General features: G+C 43.9%; 2 protein-coding genes across 2 annotated transcripts; one reads left to right on the plus strand and one right to left on the minus strand.

The window, feature by feature from the left end:
* Positions 1-4,515: 4,515 nt before the first annotated feature.
* Positions 4,516-6,650, minus strand: gal3st3 (galactose-3-O-sulfotransferase 3). The gene is made up of 5 exons (XM_057855752.1): positions 6,481-6,650; positions 6,277-6,373; positions 6,064-6,187; positions 5,888-6,008; positions 4,516-5,831 (listed from the first exon to the last, which is right to left on the minus strand). Exons 3-5 carry the CDS (start codon positions 6,125-6,127, stop codon positions 4,805-4,807), a joined length of 1,212 nt encoding a protein of 403 aa, XP_057711735.1. The 5' UTR covers positions 6,128-6,187; positions 6,277-6,373; positions 6,481-6,650; the 3' UTR covers positions 4,516-4,804.
* Positions 6,651-8,194: 1,544 nt separating this feature from the next.
* LOC130928822 (copper chaperone for superoxide dismutase-like) lies at positions 8,195-11,461 on the plus strand. The gene is made up of 8 exons (XM_057855586.1): positions 8,195-8,349; positions 8,460-8,532; positions 10,089-10,229; positions 10,293-10,470; positions 10,563-10,623; positions 10,695-10,772; positions 10,847-10,950; positions 11,015-11,461. The coding sequence occupies exons 1-8, from the start codon at positions 8,326-8,328 to the stop codon at positions 11,145-11,147; spliced, it is 792 nt and encodes a 263-aa protein (XP_057711569.1). The 5' UTR covers positions 8,195-8,325; the 3' UTR covers positions 11,148-11,461.
* The last annotated feature ends 2,417 nt before the right edge of the window (positions 11,462-13,878 follow it).

Here is a 13,878-nt window from a genome sequence, read left to right on the forward strand (position 1 = left end):
GGGTCTTGTTCACGAGTGAGGGTAGGAGGGAGCGGGAGATTGATAGGCGGATCGGGGCAGCGTCTGCAGTGATGCGGACTCTGCACTGGTCCGTTGTGGTGAAGAAGGAGCTGAGCCAAAAGGCGAAGCTCTCGATTTACCAGTCGATCTACGTTCCTACCCTCACCTATGGTCACGAGCTGTGGGTCGTGACCGAAAGAACAAGATCACGGATACAAGCAGCCGAAATGAGTTTCCTCCGCAGGGTGTCCGGGCTCTCCCTTAAAGATCGGGTGAGAAGCTCGGTCATCCGGGAGGGGCTTGGTGTCGAGCCGCTACTCCTCCGCCTTGAGAGGAGCCAGTTGAGGTGGCTCGGGCATCTGGTTCGGATGCCTCCTGGACGCCTCCCTGGAGAGGTGTTCCGGGCATGTCCCACCGGCGGGAGGCCCCGGGGTCGACCCAGGACACGCTGGAGAGACTATGTCGCTCGGCTGGCCTGGGAATGCCTTGGAATCCCGCCGGAGGAGCTGGCTGAAGTGGCTGGGGAGAGGGAAGTCTGGGCTTCCCTGCTGAAGCTGCTGCCCCCGCGACCCGACCCCGGAATAAGCGGAAGATAATGGATGGATGGATGGATGGATGGATGGATCATGGTGGAAAATAAGAATTGGGTCAATACCAAAAGTTCATCTCAATACTTTGTTATGTACCCTTTGTTGGCAATAACGGAGGCCAAACAAGCTTTTCACACACTGTTGCTGGTATTTTGGCCCATTCCTCCATGCAGATCTCCTCTAGAGCAGTGATGTTTTGGGGCTGTCGTTTGGCAACACAGACTTTTAACTCCCTCCACAGATTTTCTATGGGGTTGAGATCTGGAGACTGGCTAGGCCACTCCAGGACCTTGAAATGCTTCTTACAAAGCCACTCCTTTGTTGCCTTGGCTGTGTGTTTGGGCTGAAAGACCCAGTCACGTCTCATCTTCAATGCCCTTACTGATGGAAGGAGATTTTCACTCAAAATCTCTCGATACATGGCCCCATTCCTTCTTTCTGAATGGTTGTATGTCTCCTTGTGCCTTGCGATTGGCTGGCAACCAGTTCAGGGTGTACCCTGCCTCCTGCCCGTAGTTAGCTGGGATAGGCTCCAGCACCTCTGCAACCCTCGTGAGGAAAAGCGGCATGGAAAATGAATGAATGAATGTATTCTATCAGAGAATGAATGTATTCTATCAGAGATGCTTTATGATGTATATGTTCAGCTTTATTTGTATGTGTGTGGCGTAATTATACATATGGCGGAAAACACTCAGGTGACTGCCAAATTTCAAAATTGTCCTATATGCATGTGTAATACATCATTGGAAAGCTTAAAATCTCTATTTTCTGGGGGAAGAAATTTTTTGAACAGGAGGGCATTTTAAAAAAAAAAAGTTTTTTAAACAGCGACCTTAACTGGAGGCGAGAGCATGCGAGAGCAGAATTAAAGACGCCATGATTTTAACGAGATATTATCGCATACTTACCTTGTTTCGATTCAAAAACTCCATGTAGCATGTATCATCGGGTGTCAAGACACAGATGTGATTTAGGGACATCTTGGGGACATGTCCTGTTGATTTGGGAATTTTTAGGGACACGTCCTGTTGATATCAGGTCACTCCTGGTTGATTTGGGGACATTTTGGGGACACGTTAAATTGAATTCCTGGGGTGGCGTGGCTCAATGGTAGAGTAGTTGTCCCCCCATCCAGAGGTTGTGGGTTCGATTCTGCGCCCTGATGAACTCGTCTTAGTGTCCTTGAGCAAGATATTGAACCCCATGTTGCTTCTGGTGCTGTGTCACAAGTAGGTGGACGGCGAGACAGTGTAAAGCGCTCTGGGGGCCTTGAAAGGTGGAAAGGCGCTATACAAGTATGACACCATTTACTTCCTGTTTATTTGGGGACATTTCAGGGACACCTCCTGTTGATATCAGGTCACTCCTGGTTGATTTGGGAACATTTTGGGGACACGTTCAAATGATATCAGGTCACTTCCTGTTGATTTGGAGACATTTGGGGGACGCATAATGTTGATATCAGGTCATTTCTTGTTGATTTTGGGACATTTTGGGGACATGTCCTGTTGATATCAGGTCACTTCCTGTTGATTTGGAGACATTTCGGTGACACGTCCTGCTGATATCAGGTCACTTCTTGTTGATTTGGGGACATTTCGGGGACACGTCCTGTTGATTTGGGGAATTTTCAGGGAAACGTTCAATTGATATCAGGTCACTTCCTGTTGATCTAGGGACGTTTCGGGGACACATCCTACTGATTTCAGGTCACTTCTTGTTGATTTAGGGACATTTCGGGGACACGTCCTGTTGATTTGGGGAATTTTCAGGGAAACGTTCAATTGATATCAGGTCACTTCCTGATGATTTGGAGACATTTCGGTGACACGTCCTGCTGATATCAGGTACCTCTTGTTGATTTAGGGACATTTCGGGGACACGTCCTGTTGATTTGGGGAATTTTCAGGGAAACGTTCAATTGATATCAGGTCACTTCCTGTTGATCTAGGGACGTTTAGGGGACACATCCTGCTGATATCAGGTCACTTCTTACTGATTTGGGGACATCTGAGGGACGCATAATGTTGATATCAGGTCACCTCCTGTTGATTTGGAGACATTTCGGTGACACGTCCTGCTGATATCAGGTACCTCTTGTTGATTTAGGGACATTTCGGGGACACGTCCTGTTGATTTGGGGAATTTTCAGAGAAACGTTCAATTGATATCAGGTCACTTCCTCTTGATCTGGGGACGTTTCGGGGACACATCCTGCTGATATCAGGTCACTTCTTGTTGATTTAGGGACATTTCACTTGTTGTTTTAGGGACATTTCAGGTACAAGTCCTGTTGATTTCTGGAATTTTCAGGGACACGTCCTGTTGATTTCAGGTCACTTCCCGTTGATTTGGGGACTCTTCGGGGACACGTTCTCTTGATATCAGGCCACTTGCTGTTGATTTAAGGACATTTGGGGGACACCTTCTCTTCTCTCTTGGGATGAGTTGTCCTGGAACTGAAGGGTGAGCGGTTCGATTCCCGGCTGCGACTGCCCACCTTCGAAGTCCCCTTGGGCAAGGCACTGAACCCTAATTTGCCCCCAATGGGTTGGCGCATGGCAGAAGCACCGTTGGTGTGTTAATGTGTGCTAATGTAAAGTGCTTTGAGCATTGAAACAATGTAGATACAGTGCCCTCCATAATTATTGGCACCCCTGGTTAAGATGTGTTTTTTAGCTAATATTTTTTTTATTCAAATAATATGGGACCTTAATGGAAAAAAAAGAGAAAAATCTAACCTTCAGTACAAGTGCATTTATTCAGTGGGCGAAAAAATCCCACATAAAGAAATAATTATTTAACTTCAAATAATGTGCGTCACAATTATTAGCACCCCTGGTGTTAATACTTTGTACAACCCCCTTTTGCCAACAAAAAAGCACCTAATCTTCTCCTATAATGTTTCACAAGCTTGATTTTGTGTCTGGTGAATCCTTTCTGTGTAGATTTGGGTCATTGTCTTGCTGAAAGACCCAGCGACGACCCATCTTCAGCTTTCGGGCAGAGGGCAACAGATCTTGATTTAAAATGTCTTAGTATTTCAAAGCATTCATGGTGCCATGCACCCTAACAAGGTTCCCAGGGCCTTTGGAAGCGAAACAGCCCCAAAGCATCACTGACACACCCCCATACTTCACAGTGGGTATGAGGTGCTTTCCAGCATGCGCATCTTTCGTGGCATGCCAGACCCACTGATGTGGGAAAATATTACATTATGCTTTTGTGATGTATGATTGCTTCTGTGACATACAGTAGATTGTAACAACTTCTATTGTTTTTCACCTTGTTCCCATAGTTAGGAGACGCGCTTGAGAATCTCACGAGATAACTTGTTTTGCACCATACTATTGTTTTACTAAACGCCTGGGTCCTATAGTTACACGCCTGGGCCCCATAGAGATAACTTGTTTTGTACCCATAATATTTACCATTTGTTGGCATCTGTTGCAGCACAGCTCATTTGTCCCATGTGAAAAGCCCTTTTTCAAGGGGGCTGAACCAAAAGTAGCTTAAATGTTTGTGATTGGACGGGCCGCGCCACTCGGGAGCGGAAGTTGGCCTCTCCGCCTCTGAGGAGTGCGTACTTACAAAACCGGACATTTCCGGGCGACCCGTGAAGTCCGCCAGCGGGTCACGTACGGATAGCCTGGCATCGTCCTTTTGCCGCTTTACTGGAGTGTTGTTGGCTTCCCACTCGTTTGTCACGGTAAGCGATTTTCATTTCTAAGGGACAACTAGTTGTGCTGTAACGTAACACGGGGATTCTGAGATTGACAAACTCAAATCTAGCATCACGTTACCATTTGTTTGCTTGTTTTTGATATCTGTTTGCTTGCTTTTGTGGGATTGTAATCAATAAATCTCATTTATTCTGCATTTTCTAATCAATTAACATCGTCTATCTACTCAATAAAAACAGTGAGGCGTCTCTTTGTCATCGCATTTGATTGTTTTATCGGACACAGGACAGCTCATTACAGTGCTTATTATACCTGAGAAAATGCAGCCTTCAACAACAAAGTTTGACTTGCCATCAAGTTTCATCCATACATCAAAATAGAATGGTCACATCTAGACTGTGTTTATGTATTTGTGTGCTTCACTTTTGTTATCGCAATATTACTTCACTGGTGTTTAGTATGCAACCTCTTGTGCTCGAAAACGCTGTAAGGTTCATGTTCATTTAGGTTTTAGTCCTGTATTAGGAGTTAAGAGTGCATCAGGTTCCTGGTGTACGATATCTCTGGTGTGATGAGCTTCAGGCAGAGTTGTTGAGTCACATTGTCGGGGAGTTCGTAGCCCACGATGCCAACTTTCGGGTTTGGCTGCCACGGCCGCAGCTCCTTGTTTCGGATCCGCTCAGCCAGTCGCGGACGGGGCAGTCGACCGCCGAAACAGCTCCGCAACATCCTTTCCCTGGTGGCCTGCAGGACGCTGATGTCCCGACGGACGTAATCCAGGCCTAGAGCCGAGAGCCGTCGCCAGAGCGAGGCGTTGAAATGATCGTAGAGGTGCGCGTCGATCCAGTTCCACGCGCGGATTTTGTCCGCCTGGCCCGGAGTCAGGCGGCGCTTAGATTTGGGCGTGCGCATGTTGAGATTTAGGTAGACCAGGTCATCCGGGTCCCAGGAGAGTAGATGACGTAAGAGAACCAAAGACTCGTCAAAGTGCTCGGCGATCATCACTAAGGAGAAGATTCGCTCCACTTCAGCAGCAAACGACCGGGCGTACTCTGCGTCGGTTTGAGGGCGGTCCTTGTCGCCTCCTAGGTCAAAAGTCAGCGTGTTCCGGGCATAGTTGGACCACGAGTTCCGCGGTCGATAGTAGCGCCAAGGCTGCTCCAAGAACGCATCCAACGAGCCGTCAGGGACTCTGGCGAATGCCGCTCTGTAGTAGCTGAACAAGGACTCGAACATGGCCGTCGGCTCCCTCAAGATGGTGACGTAGCACGTGTCGTTGGGCATGAGTCGGCGCAGCTCGGCAGCGTTGAAGCGCATGTGGTTGCCGATGATGTTGGGCGACGCCGCGCGCGGGTGAACGAAGCGGTCGTTGAAGGGTTTGGGGTAGCAGAACTGGTGGCCGCACTGGCGCACCGGCAACGCCACCGTCAGGTTGTTACGCTCGGCGAAACGGAACAAGATGTTCTGGACGGTGCTGCTGGCTGTCTTGTGAGTCTTCAGAAAGGCCACGTTGGTATGCTTGGCCTTTGGCCGGGACCGAAGATGCTGCGCGATCCTAGAGAAGGACACGAGGGATGATTCGCCGTCAAGCTCATCACGTCGCAAACTCACCAGCTCCAACGGCCGCTGCAGTGCACCAGCAGAGTCACCGCGATGACAGCGATGAAGACCACCGCCGTCTTCTTCCGCCACATCTTCATTCTGCTTTTGGCTACTCCCACTATTCCTGACTCTTAAAACATCTATTCAGTAGTAGAAGTGTTCAACAGGCAGACAGCTGAACTTACCGAGACCGCGACAAGACAAGGACGTTGACCCCATAGTTGAATTTCCTCGTTCTCCGTTGCTCATTCAATCAATCAACTAGAGACCGGTCGGTCTCAATATTATAATTTCCCGACGATTCATAGTCTTCAAAACAAAACATCATTTTTAAATCAAAATTCACGACCACAACATCATGCTTCAGATATTCCTAATGCAAAGATACCAAATCTTACCAAGCCTAGCAGGTGAATTCCGCATCCATCGGGTCCAGTCTAGTCACGTTATGTGCTTGCTGCCTTCATGTCAGGACCTAATCTCCACCCGTTTAATCTGTGGGACATGACAAGAATTCTGGAATGCGGCCCAAATGACACTCAATCTGTCCGTCTGGATCCGGCAGCCCTTTGACGACACGCAAAGACCGCGCTGACTCCCACCTTTGTCATCCCGTCCTCCAGATGCTGAGGGGACCCTCCAGACGCCCCCCTGCCCATCTCAAACGCCTCCTCCTCCCTTTGTGACAGTACTAATCCGGAACAGAAAGACTAAATCTGATCAATTCTGAACGAAACGAGTCCTAGCAGCAAACGGACTAAAAACGCTGATGGAAAACATTTGCAGTAGCGTGTCATGAACAGCAGATGGCAGTAACGACCGCTTGACAAATTACGTGATTTGACCACATTGAGAAAGCAGCACATGCTGAAAATTATGACATTTTCTCACATTTAGCGCCACACAGTGTTAAAAACGTGGTGTGAAATATTTACAGTCCCTTTTTTATGCACACTTACAACATTATTTAGCAACTTAAATATTTATTTTTAAATAATAAGTATTGGACTTGAATGTGTAAATCCAGGACTAAATATTTATTTAAATCGTGAATGTAAATGTTAAATGTATTTCCGAAATGTAAATCCGATATGTATATCCTAAATATTTGTCTGAAATTTATATCCGAAATATTTATTTTAAATCAGAATTTTATATTTATATGCTAAATCGTAAATATAAATATAAATAATTAATATAAATCCAAATACTAAATTTAAATGTTATATCTGGAAACGGTTGCAACTAAATATTAAGCGTAATATGCAAATTCACATGACTGGAGACCGGAAGTAACAAAATAAAAGCTGGAGCAGCTCAGACTATTTGTTTACGTTGCTTGAAAATGAATAAAACTGACTCAGCGGTGGCAGTCGGCTCTTAGACATGACTTATCGTGATAATAACAATATTTAGGTAAAATACACATTTAGGAGAAACCATTTGAGGAGTATTTTGTGCTTTTAGTGTCACTTTTTCGCACGAGCCCTGTAAAGTTACTAAGAATAGGTCACGAGGGGTCTGTGTTGGACTGGACTGGAGAGCAAGGTTGACTTTTTTATCTTCATCTGCAAAAATCCCGCGTTTCTCACAGTCGGCGAAGGTGGGCTGTCAGAAAATATGTCAGGCGAGTCAAATTTACCCGAGACTATCGGAAGAGCTATTTTGACTGCAATACAAAGGTTTCCCAGTGAGAAACGCGGGATTTTTGCAGTTCATTAATCATGTCCAAGAGCCGACTGCCACCGTTGAGTAGGTTTTATTCCTTTTCAAGCAACGTAAACAGTCTGAGCTGCTCCAGCTTCTATTTTGTTACTTCCGGTCTCCAGTCATGTGAATTTGCATGTTACGCTAAATATTTAATTTCAACTGTTTCCAGATTTAAGATTTGAATATAACATATACATTTAGGATTTAATATAAAATTCAGATTTAGGATATATATATATTTCGGATGTAAATTTCATATATATATTTAGGATATAAATTTAAAATATATCTATATAATATAATTTTAAGATTAACATTCAAGATTTAAATAAATAATTAGTTCTGGATTTAAACATTTAAGTCCAATACTGATTATTTAAAAATAAATATTTAAATTGCTAAATAATGTTGTAAATGTGCAAAAAAAAAGTGACTGCAAACATTTCACACCACATTTTTAACACTGCATGGCGCTAAAATGTAGTCGTAATTTTCGGCATGTGCTGCTTTCACAAACCGCGCCCCATAGCAATGTACCAGTGGGCATCGAGTCTGCCGGAAATCAACAGAAGAAGAAGAAGACCGCTTGACAATGCGTCGTATGCCCTTCCCAACATGGCGGCGCGCGGAACAGTGACGACTTCCGCTTACGAAACTAGTAAAGATAAGTTTGTTTTTCGGCTTCTCTCCATGTTCCGGTGAAATGTCATATCTTCAGCGCCTGACTCGAAGACGCCATGGAGACGGAAAAGCTAGCGAAGGTTCGTCAAGCGCGCATTTTATTGTCAGCGAGCGTTGAAATTTCTCGTTTTGTTAGCTAGCGCGTTAGCCGAGCAGCTAAAAACACAGCGTTTCATTTTGTGTGCTTCAGCTGGAGTTTGCGGTGCAGATGACGTGTGAAGGTTGTGGAGATCAAGTCAAAGCTGCTCTTGAGCAAAAAGCAGGTTGGGAAGCAGTTTTTTCTGATGTGTTTCCTTAGTTTGAGTGTTGTAAATCGTAATATGTTAAAGTTGCTGTGTAATTAATGTATGGACAGTACATTTTTCAAGCAACTCTGGCGCATGTGACACCATCATGACTGCTGATCATGATAATGTGTAGTGATCATGGGCGTCACTAGGTTTTAAGAACAGGGGGGGCTTAGCCCCCAGGAGTTACACAGGATGTAAGTGAACAGAGTGTAAAAACACAAAACTTCACAAACAGCTAACAAAGACTGATCATTAATGTGTAAATATATGTATATATAATATACAACCCCTAGCAAAAAGTATGGAATCACCTAGGGCTGCAGCTATCGATTATTTTAGTGGTCGATTAATCGATGAACTATTTATTTCGAATAATCAAGTAATCGGATAAGGAACATAAAAAAATTTAAATACCCCAGCTGAACCTCAAATGGTATAAAAAAAAAATCATAAAATAAGGATCTAGGTACAACAAAAGAAGAGTTGGCTAACTTACATAGCAAAAGTCTGCTAGCTCAAATGCTAAAAAATGCTAACTTTTTTGTACAATGCTGTTAACAAATGGTTCAGACTAAAGATGTCCCGATCGATCGGGTCTGATCACGTCATTTTCAAAAAAAAATATCGGACATGCCTTTTTTTAATATATATATATATATATATTAAATCGTTTTCTAATTGTTTTTAACGTTACAGACAAAAATGTCTTACATTCATACAGAGTCTTTAGTTTTGGCTTAAAGTAGGGCTATCAAATTTGTCGCGTAAACGGCGGTAAATGCAATTAACGCATGCGCTGCACGACCCACTCACGCATTGTCGCGTTCAAACTATAATGGCGCCGTTTTACCTATATATAGAGCTAACAGGTAGTGTAAAATGAGTAGAGAGAATTTTGGCAGTCTTTGGAACCTCTTTTTAATTGGCAAAAGCCTTAAAATCCCTCTCTCAACAATTAGAAATATCGTGGGAAGCAATGTGGGGAAGAACGAGTGGTTGATCTTTTCCTTAACACCCTATGTTACTTCCCAACGCAGACAAGATATATCAATTGGTGCCACTACGCACAGTCATGGTTGAACTTCCCATCATGCATTTGGGCAGAACAGTTAAATGGCTACAGTATCATTTACTGAAAGCTCAACAAATACACGAGATGGGAATATTTAGTCACAATATACAAAGTCACATTTATCCTTTAAGAATTACAAGTCTTTCTGTCCGTGGTTCCCTCTCACAGAAAGAATGTTAATAATGTAAATGCCATCTTGAGGACTTATTGTCATAATAAACAAATACAGTACTTATGTACTGTATGTTGAATGTATAAATTCGTCCGAGTTTTATTCATTTTTTTCTTAATGCATTGCCAAAATGTATATGATTGGAATTGAATCGGGAGCAAAAAAAAGCAATCGGATCGGGAAATATCGGGATCGGCAGATACTCAAACTAAAACGATCGGGATCGGATCGGGAGCAAAAAAACATGATCGGAACAACCCTAATTCCATTATTTCCCACTGTCAGGCGTGCACTCGGTGAGCGTGGATGTCGGCGAAGGACGGGTCCTGGTGGAAACGAGTCTGAGCAGCGGCGAGGTGCAGGGCCTGATCGAGAGCACCCACCGTCTTGCCGTGCTGAAAGGCATGGGGAGCTCAGAGACACAAGGTGACAACTCATTGCCTGCCATCGCAGACATTAGCAAGATGATTTATGTCGTGTTATCGACAGATCTGGGCGCAGCTGTAGCGATGCTGTCCGGAAAGGACCGGCAGGTGCAAGGCGTTGTGCGCTTCCTGCAAATGTCCCCCGATCGTTGCTTGATCGACGGGACTGTCGACGGCTTGGAACCCGGAGCGCACGGCCTCCACGTGCACGCGTTGGGTGACCTCACGGAGGACTGCCTCAGGTAGCCTTGTCCGAGCTAGCTAGCTAGCTAAGACTCCTATCTCCTCCTGTACATGGAATGGATTTACACCGCAGACAATGATGTGTGTGCAGCTGTGGTGAGCACTTCAACCCTTTTGGAAGACATCATGGTGGTCCACAAGATGCTGAGCGGGTAGGGTCCGGAAAGAACTAATTGCCGGTGTCGTTCACGTTATCACAAAGAGTGTTTTTTTCTCTCCGCAGCATGTTGGCGATCTGGGAAATATTCTAGCTGGGCCAGATGGCAGAGCATCATTCAGACTGGAGGACACTCAGCTCAAAGTACTGAACGCGCAAGCTAGCACTCACGCACGTATTGGAGTCTCACTTAAAATGTGTGCCTGACCCCGCTGCAGGTCTGGGACGTGATCGGACGGTCTCTGGTGGTGGACGCAGAGCCGGACGACCTGGGCCAAGGTGGCCATCCGCTCTCCAGACTGACAGGAAACTCGGGCGCCCGGTACGTGAGGAAGGAGACTCGTCCGAGTTCGTAGCTCACGCTGTGTGTTTATTTTTCGCCACAGGCTAGCGTGCGGGATCATTGCCAGGTCGGCGGGCCTTTTCCAGAACCCCAAGCGAGTGTGCGCTTGTGACGGGCTCACGCTTTGGGAGGAGCGGGAACGGCCCATCGCCGGCAAGGGAAGGAGCAACCTCTGACTGAAGCGATAGAAAATGTTGTGAATGTAAAATATATATTTTTGCAAATAATTTCATTTCAATCCTCTGAATCTTTTATCACTGTCTGTATACCTTGTCATTTCCTGCTGCATTTCTAATATATATCACGAAATAAACAAACATGGAAGATGACTTTTAACTTTATTTGTGATGTAGAAGGAGTGTTCATGGTTTGCAACATCATCTGATATCTGCTGACTACGTGTTGTGGTAATTAGTAAAAAATGGCAATCTATATTACATCTATACATATATATTATATTATTGGTAAATCTGTCACTGACCATGATAAAAATAAAACATATTTGATCTGAAATGGCTGGTACAGAATTATCATATTTCCATGCCATAGAAAGGCATAAACGTCCTGAAAACCGATTGGACCAATGGCAGTCCTAGGATTTTTCTGAAACGGGCCAAGAGGGGGCAGCGTGTAACCCTCAGGCGCCAAGTGTCGCTGCCATCTTTGTTCAGTGTTAGTTTTGGTCAAAAAGGCAATCGGTACACAGATGATCCTACATGTAGCGGTAAAAAACAATAAAGATCAACAATATGTATTAAATTGTTGATACTAGTAAGTATACAATACATCGGACAATAATTTTAATCACTTTTTTAAAAGCCATTTTAAATAAGAAAATACGCCATAGACTTCATAATGATTGACAGGTCAGATTCTACCTTCACCGCCAACGCCTTTAAGTTGGGGCCGCCGGAAAGTCCGCTTCAGTTATCCGCAGTCGGTCCCATAGTCAACACATGCAGTGATCCGACACCTGATTTAGGATTGAAAAAGTACGAAGGCTGTACCGCATACAAACAGGAAGGATTGTCTCAGGAGTGATTTGTTCGAGGATTCAAGGTAATTATTATATTTTTCGTACCATTCATGCATTTTGAAAGGTTGTGAAAAAAATCAATAGGAGAAATTAACCGCTACGGACTAGCATAATTCTGCGACATATTTACGTAAATTCAATGCAAACTGCCCCGTTTTTATGCTTTTAACCAAGAATCGAGACTGTTTTACATCCATGTCTATAAAGAATTCAGGGATTTAAGCATTTATCTGCAAGAATTTTCAACGTAAAAAGCTCTTTGTGGTGATAAGAAGGCGCCACAGTGGCTAAGGGACTAGCAACACATTCGACACATTTACGTTAAATAAATGCTAACTGCCCAGTTCCTTGCTCTTTTAACAAAGAATCGAGACTGTGTTGTACGTCCATATCTATAAAGAATTCAGGGATTTAAGCATTTATTTAGTGTGTGATGATCATTCAGCACAGAGCGTTTAAGAGGACGCCCGCTGTTACCAATAGCCTGATGCTAACACGAACATGAATGCTATGCTAACAGTACAAGTTACATTTAGTGTGAGATGATCACTCAGCACCAACCTCTTCTTGCCAAGAAAATTAGATTAATCTTTGTGTGTGTATCTCAAAACAGGCAATGGGAAGACTGGAGAGGACAGTAGCGGGTGAATTGGGGGGAGTGCAGCACATCACATGAGTGACACATGTTCACACATTGTGAACATGTGACAAAAACTATGATGCATTTTCGTCTTGTTCTCGTCTCGTCAGACAAAAACAGGCATTCGTGTCGTTGTGTTTTAGTCTCCAATTAAACGTTTGTAGCTCGTTATCATCTCGTCATCGTCATGAACAAATTGCTCGTCGACAAAATATTTTCGTTATAGTCGTCGTCAGGGGTGAAAGTGGTTAGAATTTCTTGCCGGAACTCCCCAACGTGAAGGTTGCCATGGAGCCCGAAAAGTTATTTATTTGTTGTTGTTGTTGTTTTTTTGGGGGGGTCAAAACTACTGAAATGCAAAGCAAACTGTTTTGGTCAGTTATTTCTATAACACATACAAAAACTGATTTTCATTCAAAATTGTAGTTTTTCGATGATTTGCAAAATAAAAGTTCACAAAAACAGCTATAACCCCAACCTCCATCTCCTAATTTTTATTTTCCCCACATACTAAATGCCAAATCTCAATTTTAACTACTTAAGAACATAGGACATATATTAAAATTGAAGTTAATGTAAACATTTACTTTTTGCTGTGTTTTTTAATAATAAAGATAAAAGTAAACATATATTCAGAAAAATAAGTCAGAGCTATCTCTGGTGATCACATGTCAGTATGTCAGCCAATTGAACGGATAAACGAGTCCAGGCATTTTGCTTTGCTGCGTGCATTCGCACATTGACATGACTCGTCATCGTCAGACTCCGATAACTGCAGGAGCTGGTGAAACCTCCATGCCGTCCGTGTAATAAAGTAAATAATAAATATCGGTGGAAACGGATTACGCTACACAAGCACTTTATTATGCTTGTTGTTAACACTTGTGAATGTAAATCTGATGTTGATAGATTGTTTTCTCCTTGGAGATGAAATGCATGTGTGGCACCTTTGTATTTATTTTTTTTACATACTGTCTTGACAGTTGCCGTCATATTTTCGGAATCAAAGCACCGTATACCGGAACAGCATTCCGGCACTGAATCTTATACCGGAACTGCGTTCCGGCCCTGAATCTTATACCAGAACTGCGTTCCTGACCGTTCCCGCCCACTTTCACCCCTGGTCATCGTTGACGAAAACAACACTGCTTAAGTAATATTATTTTGAAGTAACGCTGCTCTTGTCTTGAGTAAAATTTTTGGGGACTCTACCCACCTCTGGCTGATTGCC

The sequence above is a fragment of the Corythoichthys intestinalis genome, chromosome 13 (assembly GCF_030265065.1).
Source record: "Corythoichthys intestinalis isolate RoL2023-P3 chromosome 13, ASM3026506v1, whole genome shotgun sequence".
Taxonomy (NCBI): Eukaryota; Metazoa; Chordata; class Actinopteri; order Syngnathiformes; family Syngnathidae; genus Corythoichthys; species Corythoichthys intestinalis.